At 39.7% G+C, this 23,462-nt stretch overlaps 1 protein-coding gene across 1 annotated transcript in view; it reads left to right on the forward strand.

Annotated features, from left to right (window-relative positions):
- The window catches only part of LOC103475861 (connector enhancer of kinase suppressor of ras 2-like), a 38,157-nt gene that overhangs the window by 12,820 nt on the left and 1,875 nt on the right, over window positions 1–23,462 (forward strand). The window contains exons 3-18 of the mRNA XM_008427787.2: window positions 634–675; window positions 767–886; window positions 3,672–3,731; window positions 4,138–4,206; window positions 9,068–9,214; window positions 11,215–11,333; window positions 12,399–12,601; window positions 12,767–12,856; window positions 15,267–15,451; window positions 15,552–15,600; window positions 15,712–15,890; window positions 15,983–16,056; window positions 17,678–17,749; window positions 17,980–18,047; window positions 20,251–20,351; window positions 20,436–20,916. Coding sequence (XP_008426009.1) covers window positions 634–675; window positions 767–886; window positions 3,672–3,731; window positions 4,138–4,206; window positions 9,068–9,214; window positions 11,215–11,333; window positions 12,399–12,601; window positions 12,767–12,856; window positions 15,267–15,451; window positions 15,552–15,600; window positions 15,712–15,890; window positions 15,983–16,056; window positions 17,678–17,749; window positions 17,980–18,047; window positions 20,251–20,351; window positions 20,436–20,916 — 2,059 coding nt within the window. The remainder of the gene's footprint in view (window positions 1–633; window positions 676–766; window positions 887–3,671; window positions 3,732–4,137; window positions 4,207–9,067; window positions 9,215–11,214; window positions 11,334–12,398; window positions 12,602–12,766; window positions 12,857–15,266; window positions 15,452–15,551; window positions 15,601–15,711; window positions 15,891–15,982; window positions 16,057–17,677; window positions 17,750–17,979; window positions 18,048–20,250; window positions 20,352–20,435; window positions 20,917–23,462) is intronic.

Consider the following 23,462-nt stretch of genomic DNA (forward strand, 5'->3'; position numbering starts at 1 on the left):
CCCCGGACATCACACTTTTCACGTTTTCAGGAATGTTGAAGGCATTTTTCCTCCACTTTATGCACTTATTTGTGTTGATGTTTCACAAGAAAACACATCTAAGTTTGTAGCTCTAGTGCTATATTATTGGAAACAGTTCACAGAGAGGAAATAATTTTGAAGGCYCTGCATTCGGTTATTTACGTCACCGTTTCTGCTTCTGCTCACGGACGGCGAAGGWTGGCGGTCACTCATCTCCGTCTTGGTAACTAATGAGAGAAGTGACAGCTAATGGCTTTTAACTTGGTCTCTGTGGAGGATAATGTTTATCTGGAGAAAAATTAAAGCGATAGAACAAATTGAAAGGAGGGGCGGAGGGAGTTAAAGAGGCCAAATTAGATGGAGCCGAAGACTGATGGAGAGGAAGGCTAGCAGAGAGCAAGAGAGAGACCTGCCTCCGCATTGGTGACTCATTTGTTTGGTGTTTGTGCATGCCTGTGTGGGAGGGTTGGTTGGGGAGGGGGGTTATGGTGTAGGTGCCAAGCTGCTCAATTTCTTCTTATATCCACCTACAGCAGAAAGGCCAATAACTCCATTTTAGTCTAATTCTCTTGAGGTAACAGATTTTTTTCTCTCTCTCTGAATATTCCCCAGGACTGCTCTGTGTACGAAACTGAAAACAARATCCTGCATGTGGTGAGTTTCTAACTTTGTCCCGCTGCACTGAACGTGAAGTCACCTTACGTGGGTTTAAAGAAYGCGCTCGTCCCTCGTTTGTCGCCCTCAGTGTAARACCCTGTCCGAAGTGTGTGACCAGATCATYTCCCTGTCCTCGGACCCCATGGTGTCTCAGTCCGCACACTTGGAGGTGGTGCAGCTGGCCAACATAAAGTCCGCTGAAGGCTTGGTAAGACTCACCCGCAGCCACGCTGTCACTGTAAAATGCTTTTGTGSTATAAAACGGCACTGTGTTTCTGGAAAACACATAATACTGCATGTAATTTTATATTTCCATACCAACTTCAACCTTTCATGCTTTGAATATGTCAAGGTTTAAAAGAACTAGRCCGAGGTTGTAACAAGCAGTGTGAGAGCATTTTTACCAATGTTTGCGAAATACCCTTGGTTTCCTGAAGAACCCTTCTAGAGGCTAATAATCATCTTCCGTGCTGTCATGTTCAATATAGAGATGAACCAATGTGACCGGAAGGATCCAGTTCTCAGTCCTGTCCACTCCACCCTGACTGCCGATTCGTCTGGCTTCAGGGTTTTTATTCGAATAAACAGGCAGCGCCACAGAAGGACTAACAATTAGCCGGTCAGCAGCAGACTAATGCCGCTATCAAGCTGCGTTCAAGTGGATGCATTTGTTTTTAATGATTAGTGGAGGGGTACTGAATCCCCTCCCCCACTGAAATGAATTGTGGAGGGTTCACTGGCAAACATAAGTCATGCAGTGAGGCAAAGTGGGTTGATTTCAGCTTTGGTACTCTTACAGCAAGTTAATACGCAAGTTTTTTTTTTKTTTTTTTTTGCAGAAGTGCAGCTTGCAGACTGCAGCAACAGTTAACAGTCTGTAAATATGAAGGTTACACAAAATAAACTGCATAGCTGAGAAACTGGTAAAAATCAAAGATGGCACCTTGAGCTCTGAGTCTGTGATTTTGTTCTTGCAGTCACTACCAAGGAGACACGCACATCCCAAATCATGAAACATCATGAAACAATCCGTAAATATATATATGCCAAGATTTTCACCATGCATWTGCTCAAACATTATTCCATCAGCTTGTATGGAAATGAACATGAATTGAACTTTAAAGAGTAATTTAACATTTCTGTTCTGGTTTGTTAAAAGGTTTTTTAGCTGTTCATATTTGACCTGCAGTASATAACTCCTTCTTTTAGTARCCAGATTATCTCGTCAGAGTGACGGGTTGGGCATTGTGGGGTTGAGGGTTCAATAACAGAGCAGACTGCTGTGTCAGAAACACCATAGTAGTTTATGTTAAAGTTGTTTTACAGCTTACAGTAGACCGTTATTTAAAAATAAATATATGGTTTTGAATAGGAAATTATAGATAGGAGTCAGTGCATCAAAAATAAACACGCCTAGCTTCATTTAAATAATCAATATTTTCTATAAATAAGCATCTAGAGCAAATGTGACAGCAGTTTGAACATAAGGAAAGTTTGCAGAAACCGCAATGATTTTGTTGAGATTTAAATTGTTTTAAGAGAGTAGGAAACTGCTGTGGTTTCTTGGAGATTCTTCACCTTATGGGACCAACTAGTCCGGATTTAAACTAAATGAAGACACCAAGAGCGTTTTCTACTGTAGGTAAGATAATAACTACTATGCTATAAAACATTTCTGAATCATCCCTTCAATATGTAAAGTTATGTTGAATTGTTTTCTAGGTTGGTGTAACAGACTCAGGAAAAGACTTTAAAAAAATGTAAAGTACAACAAACAGACTACAATCAATGCTGGATGATCATATTTACTAATTATAAATATAGTAACAGCATGACTCTCAGCAATATCTTTTTGCTTTGATTCAAATGTAGCATGATTGTCTTTCAGCGTCTCTGACTCAGTGAAGGTATTCCCTTTCTGAACAACAGTACTAACTCTACCCTTTTATTTAAAAAAAAAAAAAAAGTAGACATTGCTGAATACAAAAAAAAAACCCAAGCTAGTTATTCCTTATTAGCTATTCCCAAGCAAAGAAGTGTCTCAGTCCTTTGGTTATTTCTCCAAAAAAGAAAGAGACATTTTTTAATTTCAAATAAATTTGATTTTGAAATTTAAACATAACTTTTGGGTTGTTTGAATCACGGAAACCGTTTTTTAGAACCTGCAGAAACGTAGCTTTACTGGTTTGCTTGTTCCTCTGCAGCCTGGGGTTTTCAGACAGGAGAAAAGTGCAGGTTGAAATATTGAGGTCAGTTAGAAACGCTCTACTGTCCAGTGTCCGATGCAGCTCACTGTAGTGGCTCCAAAACTGGGTTTTGCTCAGCTGATGGGCATGTGAGTAATCTGTTAATATGAAACAAACAAAAAAAAAAACCTGCATGTTGGGCGCTTTGAAATTAGACAGAGAGTGTACTGCAGCTGCAACACTTGGCAAACATGCATGTCTTTATTGTGGGTAATTATTTAACAAAACAGAAAAAAAAAGGGAGAAAGAATCCGTTCTTCCACTGCGTAGCCATGAGCAGTTTGTTGGACTGTATCTTTGCATTGACCTACACTCAGACACAAGCTCCCTGCTCGGGGCCACAATAAAAGCCCTGCCCCCCACACAAATGCCGGGACTGGGCATGAAAGTTCTCTCATCCATTCAGTGAACCCTGAACACAACAGCRGGCCAAGTGGCCTAAAAAACAAATCTCTTCCACTCATCTTGAAGCCTGGCATGCCGCTTCTGTGCGTCTATGTTTGCTTCTTAATCTCTGTTCTTGCCCCTTTCCTTCGTAAAAGCTTGGAGTTTCAGCACTTTTGCAAGCGGTGTTTTTGCAGATTGATGATCTTTCGTGTTTGTCTTTTGCACGTCAAGCAGATTATTTCAAATTCACAAGAACAAATTGCTCCACTGTTTTGCAGATATCCGTGTGGCTACACATTATTTTGAGTTCCTATGGTTCTCATATGTCCATTAATCCATATTGGTGCTATATTCCTTCAGGGTATGTACATCAAATCAACATACGACGGCTTACACGTGATCACCGGGACGACTGAAGGAGTGAGTACTCGCCTCTTTGTTTTTACCTTCGTCCATCTCATCGTCGGTACACATGTAGCGGATGGGCAGACTTAAGTGTGCCTTTTTTAACTCCTTCTTCTCCGGAAAAGAATTGCTCTTTTGAAATCAAGTCAAATTGATGGCGGAGCCTAATTTGACCAAAATGGTTGTAGCTTTTTTGTGATTTGTCTTTGCAGTAGTTTTGATTATTATGAAGCTGTTATTACTTCCCTGATTGGCATTTCTGACAAAGACTATGATCCATAACTGATCGAGTAAAGTAAACACTTTTCTGCTGTTATGAACTAATAGTGAGGGATTTTATTTTGTTGTTATTTTAAACAAGTAGTGTGTGGTTCTCTATAAAGATGCATGCAGCAACAATGACCTCTTGTCTCCTCATCAGTCTCTGGCTGATCGTTGCAAGAAGATCCATGCTGGAGATGAAGTCATTCAGGTCAATCATCAGACAGTGGTAAGTCCAGGCTGGTTTATTTTATTTTCCTGTCTCCTGTCTGAATTTGCATACAATTTGTATTTTTTATTTTTTCAATCTGGAAAAAGTTTGCATATAATTAATAGTTGTTGTTTTTGTTGTTTTTTTTCAAGCTGCACACCATTTATGAGTTGAAACATAAAGCAATCATCTCTGCTGACTGTGTCTTTGCAGTCCTTTTAATAACATTTATAGGTCTTTGTGTCCATAGTGGTGAAGCGCTGCTATCAAGTTATTTGATGATTATTGGGTCTTTTGTAATTAGGCTTTGAGGGAATAAACAAGTGAACTGGATGGATCTGTTTTGCTTGCTGCATTGCCCATTACAGATTGCTTTGCAATATCCAATATACAACACTTTACAAGAGCATTCATAGCCCTTGATCTTTTCCACATTTTAATATGTTTTATAAGGAATTTATGTGGTATAGCATATAACTCCCTGTGCTGGTGGGCAACTTTAAAATGACAAATCAAGCTTTTTTGGGTTTTGTGGAAAGATTGAACTGCAAACAGGGCAATCGTGGAATAATACATGTAAAATGCTAGATGACCTTTATAACCTCTCACATACAGAAACCCATGTGTCATTTTCACACTCTTCTTTGGTCTGTGCCATAAAATTGCAAAATCCAGTGTTCCAAGTCAACGTGCTTAGTGGTGTTTCTTCTTAAGCAACTCTCAGTCCGCCCACGCAGCTAATTTACATAACAGTGAAATGTCTCGGTTTGCTTGTGATACACCTTAGTGATGACATAAACTGCATCCCCCACCCCACCTCTGCTGCACGCAACTGTGCAAAGTAAAAGAAAAACAGAGGAAGAAGGAGAACAACAAGCTTAAGAAATATTCTTTCCTGGATTCAACATAGGAGAAACATTGAGTTCTCTGGCATCTGAGTATTTTCCTGAGGAAAACAGAATTATACATTACTTGGTCAGAAGAGGATATGTAGAAATTGAATTTATTATATTAAAATGACAAGAGTTAATCAAGGTTTTATGAATTACTCAGGTAATTAAAGAAACTGAGCCGTTACAAGTAAAAATGCCTTGTTCGTCCTCTAAGGTAATCGTCCTTTGACATGACTGTAGAAAAGTGCAGCCTTGTGATGAAATACGCAGTTTATTTGTGAATGAAAAAGGCCTCCTGCAGTGCAGAGTTTAAATATAGCCCCTTTTGTGGAAAATATAATTGCTGCTTGTGTGTGTGCAACAGCAAGATATGTAATAATTCCACAGCTGCTCATTTCAGTCAGCTCATCCACTGAATAGAGGCTTTCTTATTATTAAGACTGTGGAGAGAAGCGGCACCTATTTGGGTGTCAGGACTCTTTCATGTCACTGAGGCATACAGACGTTCAAAGCATCTAAAAGTTCAGAAGAAAGAGCTGTTAGATCCTCATTATTATCAAGATTCAACAGAAGTACCCAAACATTTTGTTTTAACCTGTCAGTGTTTTTAGCTGTTAGCTTCATGCTAACTGATCTGTTAAAGCGGAAAAACATCCAATGTTGTCATGAAAAGCGGTTGTAGAGTGGTTGAGGCAGACGCAGTGGGCCCAGGTAGTGATGAGAAATGATAAATTTAATGATGAATTAGCACAATAACACAGGCAGCACAAATGAGCATGAGGCTATTAGCTCAAAACTGGTAGCAACTGCTAACAATCATATAGACGGCGAACTAGACGACAGACTTGACGACGGACAACTTGACGAAGACCCAACAAGGAGCACAGGAGGCATTAAATACACAGAGGGTAATCAGGGAAACGAGACACAGCTGGGAGCAATCAAGGCTTAGACAGGACAACACGGAGACTCACACTGAAACCTAAATAAACCTCAAAGGTAGGTTGTATATATCGCGGTTTCCCTCAAATAAAATATCTGACATGTCTTTTATGATTTCTATGGTATAGTAATGGTGTATACATGGCAACGTTGTGTGTCCTGATGGAGAGGTTGATGAGTGAGGAGCAGTTCAGTGGGTTTTGACAGCTTAGGCGATACTGTTGGTAAACACATCTGACATGTCTGATGATCCAAAACAGCATTGTCAGTCAGAATGAATGTTATAACAGCATTCATATTGTTACTGCCTTTAATTTACTGTGGCATGCAGCTATGAACAAATAGAGGTGATGCTGATTGATCCTGAACGTGGCAAGAAACCGTTGATTTAGCTGGATTGATTTTGATGTGTTTAGGTTTAGAAGGGCAACTATTTACAGAAAGWTCACAAAACAAAATACCATACAGAGGACTTGGAGAAAGCTCTTTTTGGTCAATTAAATGCAACCCCCCGCCCCCTCTAATTTTTATGAAAAAAGGTTTTAGAAATGGTTGTGGGATTTTATTTTAGCAAGGCACCTTGAGGTTGAACGGTTTCGAGAGTTTGAGAATAAGTAAGAGCTGGTTACTAATATCAAACTATTTCAAGATTTTAAAAAGTTATGTGTCAAACTCAAGGCCCGGGGGCGACATCTGGCCCACCGTAGCTTTTTATGTGGCCATTTAAAGTCCAAATTACAACAATAAGTTCTTCCAATTTTCACAAGTCTGCAAAATTTAATTCATGTTATTGATATGGCAGGTAATAAAAATTCACATTTAACATCAGTGCAAATATTGTAACAATGTTTTACTAACATTTCTAAATTGGCACCACAAAATCTGTAATTTTGATTGCAAAAAAAAAAAACAGCAACACAAAAACAATCACAAAATCCTCGAGGAACTGCTATTTATTGATATTTTAACAATTTAATGGGGCTTATCAATATATATTCTGGAACAACTGGCTGATATAAATTAATATTGAAACAAACTTTATAACAACAGAATAATGAGGAACATCTGAGAAATTTGTTCAGAGGGAAGCTGATATTTTATTAAATTAAAACCACAGGACCAAGCCTGGAAGCATGAAAAAAGAAATGCAACCAAAATATAGCATTCACAGTGGATAATAAAAACACTGTCAAGCAATCAAACCAGACAAAACTCCCAAAACAATAGTTTAATTTCCTTAGAGATATATTTTACCCATCCATTTTCTTACACACTTGTCCCTTAGTGGGGTCAGGAGAGGTGCTGGTGCCTATCTCCAGCTAACGTTCCGGGCGAGAGGCGGGGTCACCTGGACAGRTCACCAGTTTGTCACAGGGCAACACAGAGACACACAGGACAAACAACCATGCACACACACAGTCACACCTAGGGACAATTTGGAGAGGCCAATTAACCTGACAGTCATGTTTTTGGACTGTGGGAGGAAACCAGAGTACCCGGAGAAAACCCACACATGCACAAGGAGAACATGCAAACTCCATCCAGAAAGACCGGGGCTGGGAATTGAACCCAGAACCTTCTTGCTGCAAGGCAACAGCTCTACCAACTGCACCACTGTGCAGCCAGATATATTTTACATAAAGGCATAATGAAACAACAGCAGAAGTAAAAGAAGTCTGCTTTACTTATGCTTTATAAGAAAAGCATAAGTAAAGCTTTTTCCACTCTCTGAAACAAATGTGTGAAGTAGCTGTCGAGATAAAAAATTACTTTCAGAGAAACACAGTGATCTCCAGGTCAGAACCTGAAAAATGTTTGGTCTCTCAGGCTAGTTTGAAATATGGACCCAAGACGCACTAAGCTTTAGCGCAGGCATCCAGCAGGCGAAGATTTCTCTCCCCAAACTGGACCTGGCATATTTAGTTCAGCAGCAGGGAGTGTTTGTCTGGGCAGGGTCTTTGGGTTGTACTAAATATTATTAGGAACCGCTTAAAGACGACTTACAACTAGGCATGTAGCTGCTAGCATCACACAGCAGGAGACAAAACCACTGCAGAGGACGAGGCGGACTGGTTTGGTCTTTAATTTCCGTTTTAATATCAAAATCTACATGGAGCTTAAAGATTGCTACGTTCTTCTGCATGTCTTGACCATAGGAACCCAAAAAGTGTTATTAAAAATACAGAAGCATGTAAAACAAAATGGCTTTCCTCCAAGTTAATTTTCCCATAAGTCGGATTAGACTTTCAAACATAAAAAAGTTTCCACACCTGCTAACTTTACCTCATTTTACTACATATTTGAGCTGTTTTGGTGGGATTTAATGTTACAGACTAACACAAAGTACCACACGTTCAAAGTGGAAGGAAAATGAAACATTGCTTTTTCACTGTTTGGTAAAAATCATCATTTGTTTTCAGTAATTACTAAATTGCTAAATTGGCAAATGGTAAGTTAGCATGGATCTATTTATGATCTATTCATTGAATCAAGTTATGTTATTCTTTGGGGATGCTCTTTCTTCATCATGTTGAGACGATGGAAGTACAGGGCAATCCTTGAGGGAAAAAAACTGTTAGAGGCTGCAAAAGACTTGAGAGATTGACAGTGAAATTGTGTGGATCAAAATATAGTCTTATGCTAGTATGGCCTAGTAAAAGTCAAAATCCATTTGAGAATGTCAGATTTTGAGATTTTTTTCTGATTGGATCTTAAAAGCTGGTAGAGACGTACCACAAAAACTATTGCATTTAGTCAATGTACAGATTTAAATCGGTGATTATATAAAAATAATATGTCATTTTTCTTACATTTCACAAGTATGCTACTTTGTTTTGATCTGTCAACATGAAGTCCATCTAAAATAGGCAGAAGTTTGTGGTTGCAGCAAACAAACGTCAAGCGATACGAGTACTTCTTCAAGGCACTTTAGCATCTTTAAMCTGAATTAGATCCCTTCCACTAATTGGCTGACTACACTCAAATATGGATAAATCTGACACATGCATATGCCGGTGCGTTTCAAGGCTATTCTTGTTTGCTAGGTGGGCTGGCAGCTGAAGAACCTGGTGAACCTGCTGCGTGGGGACCCTGCAGGTGTCACCCTAACGCTGAAGAAACGCCCACAGAGCACGCTCACATCCACTCCTGCTCTGCTCAAAAACATGAGATGGAAACCATTAGCTCTGCAGGTACAACGGCAGCTTTCGCTCAGTCCTGTGTGATTATCTCTGTCGTTTACGTGTGCTTACTTCTGTGCATCCATCCTATTTGTCCTCTAAAATAAGAGTCGCCTCTAAAATGCACAAATTAGAAAACAAGGAGAGCATTGTGGGAACAAGAGAGACAAAAGTCGTGCAGGAAGAGTTTTCCTGGAAAACCCCCTAGTGTTTGCCTTGGGGATGGTTTTAGATATTAAAATTGCACTCTGTCATTCAGATATGTGCTATATTTAACACTCACAAAGCATGAACAAAACAGATTGTTGTTGCTAAATTTATACTTGTGACTAATTAGTTGAGTGCTGCGGCATCATTCATTTAGATGTCATCATTTCATCCCTAAGTGGCATCTGTTGTCCTACTTCAGCCAATCTAGTTACATTATTAGGACAGTGTGCCAGCACCAAAATGGGTGGAAAAGAGAGGAATGAGCATTAAAGTGGTCCAGGCTTTCTTTGAGTCGCTTTCCAGAGAAAATGTTTTCTCTCCCCTGAGGCCACAAARTACAGCCGTTCTCTGCCTCCTCCCTCGTAATGTCCTCCCTCCTCTTTTCCTCCAAAATTGATTTTTTTTTCTCCTCCTGCTGGCAGCATTAAAGACAGAAGTGAGAAAAAAATAAAGTCTGTCAGAGATTAAACAGGACTAAAGTGTAGAAGTTAATCGGCTGAGTTTCCTTCTATTGCAAAAACACTGCAGAAATTTTATCTCAGCTTTATAACAGAACAGATCATTAATGGTAGATCAAGATGCATACCATGATAGTTCAGTTTGAGCAATGGGGTATCTTCTTTTTTAAATAGGTAAATAAAAAGGCTAAGTTGTTTAGAAGTGACAAAAATTGTGTTTTGTAGCGTTAGTAAAAAATTTATCATATTCAAAGTCAAATGTATTCATACATACATCTGAATTTATGTGAAAAAGAAACATTTTGACTCCTGTTAACCTGCTGTGTGTCTTATTTTTGAGGAGTCGATCCAGAAAGTTGGATTGAAGTTGCCACTGTTAATACTGAAGTTGCACACCAACACCAAAAACCAYAGCAGAATTACAGTAGTTTTACTGACAAWTTTTTTTTATATGGGAGAACTTAAAATTAGGATTAAAGACAAAAGAAAAAACTTTTTTCTTGTTAAAATTCTTTTAAACACTGTAACAGTCTGCAAATTGTATTACTAATCTACCAAAAACTCATCTGTTCAGAACTAGATGGGGTATTTTTTTCTTGCAAAACTGAAATTGAAATACTCAAATCTTCCTAATTTTTTAGCTGAATTCTTCTTTATAATGGGAGCAGGAGTAATACACAACTAATAAAGGGCTCGATAAAGAACACCGCTGTTTATTTTGTTAACTTAAATTACAATATTTTGCTCACTTCCAATACTTCTAGACGTGGCTGTAATTTTGGAAATCTATTTCAGTAACTGTGAAGAATTTATGCTCTTCAAGTTAACCAATCTGCAGATTGTTTTACCACATTGATAAAAGAAAATAAGGGGATAGTAACAAAAACAAACTAAAAAAATACGGTCTATTAATTTAGAGTTCAGTTACAGTACTAACCAGACTGTTTAACCTGTAAGCCATGACAGCGGTGACTAGGCCGCTCTCCAAACTGCCYCTTTCGGTGAACCGGGTTAAAGTGGAGCTCTGCAAACGTCCTCTGCTCATTTCACAGCTGAGCTCCGCTGCCTCACTGTCTGACTAAAGTGAACAGTCACTGACTTACTCAGCTGTTGTGAGGTCCACATTTTCATTGTGCCATTTTCCGTAACTGTCTGTGTCTCCTTTTCCTCTCTGTCCGCCTGTCTCTCTTGTCTTTTGCACATATTTAAACACGTCCTCTCTCTCTCACACACATGCACGCTCACGCACACACCCCCMCACACACATACACACGCACACACACRCACACACRCACACACACACACGCACACACATTCACTCACACACAGCCTATCTTTCCTCAGAGTCCCAGCAGCAGCGTCGCTACGCCCACCAGCACATTAAGCACTCCCTCCAGGCGAAGTAGCTGCGCCCTGCAGGATCTGTACATCCCGCCTCCTCCGGCGGAGCCTTACACCCCCAGGTGAGCATGAGAAAGAATCGATCGATTACTGCCGTACAAAATTCAAGGTTGTGTTTCAGAGTCAAACTTTGTGGTGTTGATTTTAATTTGGAGTAACACAAACACAGTCAGAATCTGGTCAATATTTGGTGGCTGTATAGCCAAAAAACGGTTTTCCAGGTATTAATGAGAAAGGCAAAAGMTGTTTTTGACATGCAATTCTTTTTCTTCAACTATTAATCAAAATATCTTTGAAGAAAAATCTGGTTAATTTATTATCAGAATGAACTTCTTGGTTGAATAATAATAAAAATAAATAAATMAAATCTGTATGAATATCTTCAATAAGAACTCAATAGAGTATTKGATGTYTCTAATTTGCAACCAAAGCMAATAAAAGAACTAAGCTGATKAAACAATTGYTATTTTTGTTTATTTGCTGGTTAATAAATACAAAAGTAACCAAGTGAGAAAGGAACCTGAAAAACCCATCACCTTGTTACATCTCTGCAGAAACAGGAGTGAAAGTGATGCTTCATCTTAAAGGAGCCGGTTTAATCTTTGCACCCAAGAATCATTAAGAATGTAAACATTTTCACTTTCTTTGAGTTGCTCTGACCATTTGCACCTTTTGCCACTGTGAAAATTAGCATTTTGATTGTTTTCTGAACCAAAAGAAATCCGTCTGCCACCGGTCGTTTTGCATAAATTCCTGCCCACCTTGGGGACATTTTGTTCCCGCTGTGACAACTGATCACTTAAAATTCGCCRTAGWGAAATGCAGTTACGAAATGCTTGCCACTGGTATGAGGGAGGGTGCTTCTGATGAGAACGCCCCATTACTAAAGCACAAACTGAATTAACGAGCAGTCGAAGCCCGATAGMTCCCCTGGGCAAATACGTGTGAAAGTAAAATATAAATACATCTGTGAGTCACAGCTGGAGACTTGTTTCTCCCCCCCCTGCTGAATATTAAGACGTCCCTGTTTCTAATTAAAACCCACAACAAACACCGACTRCGATCCACCTGTTTGCTCTACCTGGAAGCTTATTTGACCTTCTCTGAAGTTTTGCTTTCTTTAAAAGAGACGAGAAGGAAAATCTGACCGATGAAGATCCTCAGTCGGACGCCCAGGCCGCGGAGCGATCCGAGTCGCCCAACTCCTACCTGGACCAGGAGTGTCAGCGGCAATTCCCTCTGGTGGAGGAAGACTCCATACTCTACTGCTACGAGTACGACCAGAACCAGGAGGCCTCGTCGGTCCGCAGGGGGAGCACTCCCACCTACGGTAGGAAATCGTGACCGATAGATAGCAGCTTAATGTCRTGGCAATGAACGGCGTGTGGGTTTCTGGGTGGGTTTTTTTTTTTTGAGACATCTGCAGCTGTTTGATGTCTATGTGTGTGGACGGCTGTGTAATATTGACATCCCCCCCTGCGCCTACTTGCTGCAGGCAGGCTCAGGCCCATCTCAATGCCCGTGGAATACAACTGGGTGGGAGATGACGAAGACCTGGCGAAGCTGAGGAGAGAGAGCAGGAGAGGTGAGTGGGAGGCAGTGGGAGAGAGAGAGAGAGAGAAGGACAGAGGGAAGCTGGGGCGAGGGGGTGGAAATCTTATAATACCCGCTCCCTCTCAGATCTCTGAGCCAAGAAGTTGAAGCATGAGCTGGCCTGTCAACGCCGATAACATGCCGGATATCTGCTCCTGCCTCTTTCTCCTCCATATGTTCAGAATCTATAGCTGCTCCTTTTTTTTTTTTTTCCTCCTTCATCCCCGTCTCTCTCGGCCCCGCTGTTCTCTGTTTGGATATAAAAAGTACACTGTTGCTCTGGCAACGGTATAAATATATTTTCTTGAGGTGCTCACATTTCATTGGTGGCTGCTAAGTTAGGTGGTAAGCGCGCCGGGAGGGGGCCGCGTTTCCTTTAAAATTTGACCCAAGAAAGGCTTGAGTGATGTGYTTGTGTCCTCTGGGAGRGATGCTTGCTTCTCTAGGCTTTTCAACAAAAAAATAAAAAATAAAAGAAAGAAAGTGATGGGTCTATATTTATCTGCTTGAGACCTTTCATGGGTGTTTGGAGGCTTTTCTTTTTCTTGACAATTGCTTCCTCTGTAGATTGTATAATGATTTTTCAGACATTGCAGTGGATTTATTTGCTGCACAGACAGCGTGCTGCTGTGGATTTGATAACGTCGTCGTGCCTCACTAATCTACTTATTACAGGTTGTTTGAAGTAAACTTTGTTTTATTCTTTTGTAATCACTCATCCAGTCATGGTTAAAGGCTGAGGAATAACAGGGATTTTCACATTTTGTGGCATTACAGCCACAAACTTCAACATATTTTAATTGTATTTTATTCCATATAACTATATCAAATAATTGGAAAGTGGAAGGAATCTGATATATGTTTCTTTTTTTTTTTTTTTTAAACCTTAAAACGTTTTGTGTGTATATTTACCTTTTAGAGTCACTTTTCATTAATTTGCACATCTGGAGGCTGACTTTGACCTGACCATACTGAAATATGACTATACTTTCATCTGACCCCTTTCATTCAACTTTTGGTTTTATTTTTAAGGACGTTGTTGAAGGTGAACCTCATCTCTGCTCTGGTCTGAAGTTTTTAGCCGGCTAATAATTGCTCTGTTTGTAGAAAGGAGAAAGAGACTGGAAAAAACTGAATTGTCAGACATACAAAGACTTTTAACAGGTGAATCAATAACATATCAGCTGAACTGTAGCTGCATSTATAGCGTTAACTGTCCTTGTGTCCTGAATCTGTGCTGTAAATCACAAGGCCTGCTGTTTATTGCGGTTGTCCTCTACTCTGTGTACTTGTATAAAAATAAACTTATGTATGTAAAAAATGCCCTTGTTTTAGCTCCATCATCAGATCTCATCAGCTTCCTTGTCCCTGCTGAAGACCAGCATTCCCACAGCATTATGCTGCCTTTAATATGCTTCATCATGTGGATGCAGTGTTCAGGGTGGTGGCTCTTTGTGCATCAATCCTATCACCTTCTTTCATGTGTTTGTTGTATCCCCTACATGACTACAGTTCAATTTTATTTTATTTAATCCAAAAATACTTCTCTGATTCCAAAGAGAAAGTTGTAATTTAATCTAAAAATACTTTATTTATCCCAAATCGAAAGTTTTGTGGCAAACCGAAGAACTGAGGACTCAACAGTTACTTTCCTCCTGCCAGTAAGTGAGAATGGGCGACATTTCCAGCCCCTAGATGTGCACAGCTTGCAGAGGAACCCTCTGCAGGACGTGCAGCTCTAATTGCAGAAACATGCGGTTCTACAAGGTTCTGACTCAGAGGAGCTGAAAACAAGGACACCTGTACGGAAAACGATGGTGGATTTTTCTCCCGCTTCACAGTCGTGCTCTGTCCTTTAAAATGAAAATGATATGCACTCAACATGTAAAAAAAAGGGTAAAGTCACAAATACTTTGGCAGCTATTTTCTCAGGATAAATAATAATTGGGAAGTGGACTGGATGCAGCTTCTGTTTATCACCCTAATAAGCAAGCCTCAGCTTCGTATCCCACTGAGACCAGCTGAGACGGAGTCTGTGAAATGGATCTGTCACTGCAGCTGCAGCAACATGTAAAACCTGTCTGCAGCTGACTGTGGACTGCTTAAAATCTGTGTGCCTTCATTCACAACAGGACTGCTCAGAGTCGGCCGGGTAGATTGCGTCATTTTATCCCCACACAAATAAATTATACCCCAAAATGGAGCCCACTGGGTATTTCCAAAGGTAAATTAGAAAACTATGACTGCATTTAACCACGTTCCTCGCAGGCAGACATCCATCTCTTCCTTTCAGAGAGACGTGTAGCTAAAATGGCCCCCAAACTTTTAATTATTCATTCCTGAAGCGTATAGYAGATTCAGGTGTGTTCAGTCCTGAGCTGGCTTCTTTCTTGTCCCTGCAGAAAACTCCCTCCTGCGTTTCCCCAGTGAGGACAAACCCTCCGGGGAGAACTTCTTGCTGGGCCGCAGTCTGAGTCAGAACAGGAGGAAAATGGAGCGAGGAAGCAGCCCCACCCACTACACGCTTGTTCCCGCCCTGGAAGTCGCCATGTCCACGTCCAGCTCAGACTCTGCGTCGCTTTACCACGTCAGTCCCTCCAAGAAGCAAAAAGTCRAACACATGTCWCAACTGTGATCCGTTGCCGTCGTTTTAATGATTCATTTCTTCTTCTTTTTTCAATTTTCAGGTGTTTGAGCGCTCCTCAATGCTGTCTAGATCTAAGAAGAAAAAGCAAGGTAGAAGCACTTGCTTTGCCTCATTTTTATGCACTTCTACTCAAACATGAGCACAGGTATTTTTTGTTTTTTTTTCTCATGAGGTTTTTTCTTCTTTTCTGCCACYTGCAGCTGCAAGCCCCATGTCCTCCATCAGTAAACGAAGGATTTCCTGCCGGGACCTGGGTCAAGGCGACTGCCAGGGCTGGCTGTGGAAGAARAAAGATGCTAAAACCTATTTTTCGCAGAAGTGGAAGAAATACTGGTTTATCCTGAAAGACACGTGTCTTTACTGGTACATGAATGAAGAGGTGAATATGATTTWGATTTTTTTTTAAACATAGACAGTATTAATAACACAAATGATATTCCATGGATGTAACTTTACCTTTGCTTGTGTCAGGATGAGAAGGCAGAGGGCTTTGTGAGTCTCCCAGAATTCAGGATCGATCGTGCCACTGAATGCAGAAGAAAATAGTGAGTATAAATTTATATTGCTGCTCTGAGATTTGAGGATTTAAAAAATATATATATTATAAAGATTGCACTTTGTAAAGCTGAGTAGGGAAATATAACAGGTATTCTAAAATATTTAAACAAAGTTTAGATATTACCAATATACAGTAAAAGTGYCTCAAACAAGCATATATATTACTTACATGTACGTATAAATATGTAATTTTTTGAAAATGATTGAAAGCAGGAGCCCAAATATGTCAAGTTTGCGATTAAAAAACAAACTGTGCATGTAGCGCACATTGTGGGACAACGTTTGGCCAAAGTCTCCAGCAGTTGTGTCGGTCTTTGAGCAGAGATTTTAGATGACAGATGGGAGTTGAATAATTTAGGACTCAAGTCTGTCTCCATAGTAAAGCTTTCTTCAACAGGTCTCTGTATTCCTATCGGCTGCGCGGCTTCACGTCACGGCTCTCTTTGGCTCAAACTGAGCAGATTGTGGTGCCAGAGGTGGAAGCGAAGCAGAACAAAGAAGAGTTTGAATTAATAATTCATAATTCAGTGTGTTTTTTTAAATTATTAAACAGATCATTGTAGCAATACTTACAGGATGTGTGCGACCTCAAACCACTTTTATAGCAATAAATATTTATACGAGATCAAAGTTCAAAGTGTAGGAAGTTACTGTAAAGATTTTTCCTGCATGTGGTCTCAAAGCCGTGTTCATCAGAATCTTTACGGTCAGGCTTGTCGTGTCTTCTTCAGATGCTGTAATTTGTCGTGTGGATAAAATTCTTATCTGCGTTGTTTAAATTACAGTCTATGTAAATGTTAAAGGTCACCACAATACTTTCTGCAGCATGCGAGTCTGCAGAGACTTTTWAAAATGTCCTGTCTCAGACAATCCCATGGCAGATGTTGCTCAGAAGTTGCGTGAACTCTGTCATGTATTGTCATTTTCTATTTTTGTTTTTCCAGTTTCCTTAAATTCTTAAAACTCACATTTGGGTTTGTTTCTCATAGTTATAATGATTTCTTTCTATCAAGTAGAGAAAGTTGTATGAAAGTAGTGAAAGAAAGCAAGGAAGCACAAGGGACAAAACACAAGTGACAGCTGCAGAAGATATTACTGAAGTTACGAGGGATGCACCGATCTAAAAATCTGGGCCAAAATCGATAGCCGATATTAATATCGCTGTTATTTACCAAAAATATAGACTTCAGGATTACAAGATGGATTTTCTGTTTTATAGGATTTTATTTGTCCTTTAAAATGTAAGTAAATTTTATTTATAAAGCGCTTTTCAGAGACATAAAATCACAAAGCGCTGCACAGTAGAAATCAACATTAAATCTACACAAAGCATAAAACCAACATATGTTTTATGCTAGTAAAACTTGTTAGTATTGACATAATCTACAATGTCAATGTAGGTTATTTTTGCTTGAGTGTATATATGTAAAAATTCATTTTGAGTTATTAGCCAGTACATATTTAACAAATAATAAAAACAAAAATGTGAAAGTCTTTTTAAACTTCTTTAAATGTAGCCATGATGTAGTCTTGCATTCATATGTTAATCTGCGCTATCCTGCTTGCCCTTGTTTGTACTCACATATAATTAAACTCCTTCTCTTTCAGTGCTTTCAAGGCTTGCCATCCCAAGATAAAGACCTTCTACTTTGCTGCGGAAAATGTAGATGACATGTCCCGGTGAGTATCCGAGGTTTTGATAGCCGTGCTGCAAACTCCTCCAGTGCTGCATTTCAAACCGTCTATTGTCCAAGAGCTGAACTGCCTTATTAAACCTCCCACTCTCTTCAAAACTGGGTAGTTTTGCAAGGTAAATTGGTCAAAGAGAGAAATGTAAGCTTTCAAAAGAAAAAAAAACCCATCACAAAATCATTAACRTTATGCGTCATCAGTGTTATTCTCCCCCACAGGTGGCTGAGTCGGCTCAGTATGGCTGTTGCAGGCTACTCTGAGCAGGAGAAAATGCGCCAGGAACAAGGTGAGATTAGTCACAGAGCCTTTTCACGAAGCTGTAGAAAAGGATGTCAGCTAGGGGTCAAGAGCTGCTAAATGGCGCAGCAGGACATCGGGTTGTGATGATGTGAACCTCCTTCGAGAATCACAGATGGAGTCTGTGTTCTTTACACTTTATTCACATCGTTCAGTACCGAGCGATGCTATCTTTGCACATAAAGACGTCGAAGACTTTAAATCAGCTCGCTGGTGCTGCTGCAAAAGGTTCTCTGCTACGTGGATGTCACATCTAGTAAAGTTATAAACTCCTGGGATATGTCTAGTTTGGTTGTTATGGTAACATAGTGACCGCCCCAAGATGTCAGTTTCCGCTGCAGGTTTCCCTAACAGTGTCACAGCACCACAAATGTTGTTGTCAAGAGTAAGAGTTAGCACGTTATTATAATTATTTTTAATAATATTATGTTTATTTTACATGATTTCACATAGATGCTTTCGTCAGCACACTGACTGCGTTTCTGTTTTTATATTTTTGCTCAAGTATGAAACTCTGTCTCATACTTGTTTAAGTTTAAAGCTTAAACTTTATATTTTAAGTTTAAGATTAAACTTAAAATATAAATCAGTAATATAGATAGTATTGCAATGATTAATTATGCAATATTATAAACATATAGAGTTGTAGAATGTTTATATTTTTGTTTTTAAGATAGTGTGTGATTCAAATGAAATTAAGCAGGCCTAACACAAGAGAAATTAGTTCAAACTGCAACAAATTAATGTGCAATTGAGTGATTAATGACAGCCAAAGTGTACAACATTAAGATTTTCTGTAGTGTTTTTACAAGCTGTGATTAATTAAATTAACAGTCACAAACAAATTAGGTCTGCGACCTGTGTTGTGCTTTCACGAGCGGAAATGATGCTCCAAGCAATTTTAATTAGGTTATCCCAGTGCCAGAGGGAACAAAGGGCCCTGGGGTATCACTAAGCCACTGCCATGCTTCATTGTAGGCAGCGGGATCTTTTCAGTGTTTATGTCATTCTTCCTCCTCCGTACATTCTCCCGATCCAACTAATTAGCATTCGCTGCTAAGCAGCTAGTGACAGCCAGAGGCCGAGCAAAACTCGTGTACTTCACTTCCGCATGGAGTGAGGACTCCAACATGTTCAAAAAGCCTTCTGCGCAGTTATGAAGTCCAAAAAGCGGCTATATTTAACTCTTGAGGTTCTCTGTGGGTTGAAATATCCCAGCTTTGCTTTCATTGCCTCTGCTTGTATCTGGGGAAAGCTGACAAACTGTATTTGATGGAGAATCTGGAGTTTTATAACGTGTGCTAATCAAATATTTAAATTGCTTTTTCAGTTTTGGAACAACACCAACCAAGGGGAATTTTATCATAGCAACTAAAAACATTGGTAATTGTTTAAAAAGAAGAAATGAGCAAAGTTTTCCTTTCATTCTGAAGATTAACACACATCGAGTGGACTGCTGCCATGACTTTCTTATTCTGAACAAGAAATTAAATTAGCTTCTGTGTCACAGAATAAAACAAGGTACAAAAATGTATCCACTCAATAAAAATAATAATTAAATATAATGTTGAACCTTTCTGCTTGGTTTTCTAATTGTACAACCAATTTGGGGGAATACTCTTTAGCTAAAGTAAAATATTTATATCATTACACTTGTAGAGGAGCTGCCTTTATCTGCTTTTCTGAGTTAATTTGGGAAAATAAGATCACATTTATACGTTTCAGTTAAGACATTTTTGATTTCTTGGCCAGCAGCTGGTGCATTAGATTTTTCCTTCCAACAGAGCATTTCTGCTCCAAGCTGAGGCAGGCTGGATATTTGTGTTATTCATATAGCTTAATGTTCTTTGGCTTCTAACAAACTGACAGGAAGTAACGCAACTAACCCTTCTGCTATTTGGAGGTGCCTACGTACAAACCCTGCCAAGGTGGGTGTGCGAGAACAATTTTATCTTTGGAGAGGGGGCTTTTTTTTTTCATTATAACCAAGTTATTTTTTTTTTTTTATTAGCTCCATAACACCTCCAGAAGATTTCACAGGAAGTTCTCACACCTTATATCTGTCCATCTTCATATTCAAGTTAAACCCGATACAGTCAGAGCACTTTTTCACGACTACAGCTTTCTGGTGTATGAATATCTTGCGTAGCTTTCCTTGAATTTTGTTGATATAAATGTGTGATTTACTGCAGATTACTGGAGCGAGAGTGACCACGAGGACATGGAGATGCCCCCAGTACCCAAACGGGACAGTCCACCGCCCCCGTATGACACCTATCCCAGAGCAGCCTCAGTGAGTTTTCAGTTARTCTAAAAGATGAAGCAGGTATCACTCTGTGAACCTGTTTTCTAGCCACGGCTGCCTGTTTTTATGTAGGTAAGTCCCTACCTGGAGCCAAAGCGTAGCCACCTCTCCTCTTCGGACACATTCCAGTCCCGTTCCTCACACGAGGAATTCCACTCGGAACCTCAGGAAAGCAGCAGCAACAACAGCGTCTCCCCTGGGCAGAAGGCGAGCAGCCACCGAAACTCGTGGCAGGACCAGATGGAAGGCAAATCCAGGATGCACTACCTGCAGACGTATCCGGTGGAAGAGTCCATGCAGTCTGAGGACAGGGAGCAGCTGGCCATGGAGTACCGCAGGCAGTCCACTCTGCCTGCACAGCGCAGCCTGCTGCAGGAGCAGTACAGGGCCCTGCCGCTGCCCCTCAGGGCCAGCATAGATTCTGACGCCGGAGGAAAACCTCGCAGCTTTACGCTTCCAAGAGACAGCGGGCTCCATGCCATCCTGGCGGCCACCGCTGCATCGGACCAGAGAGAGACCCAGAACTACCAGCTGGACCGGGCCAGAGACACAGGTCAGACAGCCTAAACAATTCATTTTGCGTACATGTATACTGCTGAGGAAGCTGCTTCTTTGTTACATTTTCTACACGTTGATCAATTTTCTTATCTTCCTCTTATTTTTCATGAGATTTCTTAATTAAACCATTTTCACAAAATCTGCTGAAAGCTGTTGTTCTTGACAAAAAGAAAAGAGAAAAGTTAGTTTTTCTCMTACTTGGGACTGGTTGCTTGAAGAGAAAAGGCAAGAAGGTGATTGAACAGTTAATGTAGCCTTTATTTTARTCAAATTAGTCTCGGAAAAGATTTTCAGAGTAGGAAGATGTATCTTTAGAAACTGCATAAAAGAGTGCAAAAYATACAGCTCTGTAATGCACACAATTTATTTTTAGTGTGCTTTAGCTTTGACGTGGAAACATCAAACATAATTTTTGCTCTGTAAAAATAAGTCACGACTGATGACAGTGGGCCAGAAACTAAGTCTCTGTCACAGCGTGAGTTTCATTTTGGGCCATATCAAGATAATGAATGTCCCCAAAAAGYTGGTTGTGGCAGGATGTAATAATAAAACTACCCATTAGCAAACTGGTGAAATATGAATAAATAGCTGTATCTGCATTTAATGAGAACTTCTTGACATTAAATATTATTTAACATCTTTTCACATTGGTGCAATTTGACAGTATGCAGAAAAATCTTGTAGAGTGGCCCAATTAAAGTCCAGGCATAAATTTACCTAAGCTAAGGCACGACAAAACCACTTGCATGATTTAATAAGACTATATACTGTCCTTTCAGTCTGTGTACACAAAAGCACAAAAGTGTTGCAGTTTTYGTCAAACGCCAGCGCCATCTTGTGACRTAATCAGGGTAAATCAATCTGTCAACRTCTAGGCTGAGTACACAGAAGCAAAGGAAGTCGTGAGCGATTTCAACGAAAAGATGTTGGAGTCATTGTTGATTCCTGGACAATATGGCTTAAAAAATGGCTTTGTGGTCCTTCAGTAGAACCAGCTTCATCCTTCTTCATCACTCCATCTACAAACCGGGAGATAAATTACTCAAGTCTTCACTGAAATCGCTCACAACTTCCTCCGCTTCTGTACGCTCACCCATCAGGGTAAATCAAACCATAAACATCTAGGCCCTAGATTCTAGGGTAAATCAAACCATAAACATCTAGGCCCTAGATTCTAGGGTAAATCAAACCATAAACATCTAGGCCCTAGATTCTAGGGTAAATCTAGGGCCTAGGGCCTAGATGTTTATGGTTTGATTTACCCTGATTACGTCACAAAATGGCGCTGGCGTTTTGACCCAGTTACTACAAACTAAAACATCACACTGCATTTATTGTATTCTCTGAGAAATATTTATGATTAAAAGCTTTCACAGAATGAGAATGAAAGCACAGTAGTTCATCTTTTTAAATGATATAAGTGGTTTTATTGTGTCAGTGCCACTTAAAATAACACATAAMTGAAAGRCAATTCAAAGCTTTACATTTATAGCTTATTTGATCCCCGTGCTAGCGTTACATTGGTTCTAGGGAGCAAAGAGCAWTGAAGTCGACCTTTATAGTAGATCAGGGAACTACACAATAGATRTTGATGAAAATGTCTTTCATCTGGATTGGAGCGCACAATTGCCCCTATTTGTCATCAGGGATGTTTTCAAATCCCAAACATTCAGTCAGAGCCAGCAAATGTCAAAGGCTTAATGCTCACTGTTGTTTCTTTACAGGGTTAGATTGGAAGTCRGCCTATTTGCCATTCCYCTTAAACCTTGAGGGCGTTTGTGTGTGGAAGATCAAATTCTGTTTCCTGTTTGATGCTGATTGATTCCGGCTCTTCTTTTTCTCCCCTCTTTTATTCTGCTTTCTCTCATGCCCAGTCCAGATGCCATTGTAGCCTCTCGGCTCTGTTTGGACAGAGAAGCACAGAGTAATCCTTTCAGTCAATGTTAATATTTTATTTTGAACAAAATAAAGAAACACACCGGAGGGGGCCTGTCTTCATTTATCTTTCGCATTTCCCACGAAGATAAGAGGAGCGATAAACAAGCRTCAAAGTGATGTGCATTTCAAAGCCCAGGCAGCAGCCAAAGCTTCAGGATGCTACTTTCCAAATACAAAACAGGCATCTCACAGGATAGGCCTTAATGTAGTGTGCCTATCCTACCAGAAGGGGGTGATGTATGTTAATAGAAGGTAAATTAACGTCACCCGTTTATTTCTACCCGTAATCATGGCCTATCACACATTAAGTGTTCCCTTTTCACACATAAAAAGCAAATACAACTTAACATGTGTTCAATATGTGTTTCAACAAATAAATGTACTTATTGCATAGTAAGAGCAGCACTATTTCTACATATTTTTAATTAATTAGAATTAAAAGTTAGCAATTTAAGAAATTACTCAAGCCAAAATAGAACAAAGATTGTCTACAAACAGGTAAAAGTAGCAATACTTTATGATATTACTGAAGTAAAAGTAAAATGTATGGTGTTGTAAAAATTCTTCTACAAGTTTTTCTTCCAAAAGTTAATGAAATAACAG

Source organism: Poecilia reticulata, linkage group LG14 (assembly GCF_000633615.1).
Source record: "Poecilia reticulata strain Guanapo linkage group LG14, Guppy_female_1.0+MT, whole genome shotgun sequence".
Classification (NCBI taxonomy): Eukaryota; Metazoa; Chordata; class Actinopteri; order Cyprinodontiformes; family Poeciliidae; genus Poecilia; species Poecilia reticulata.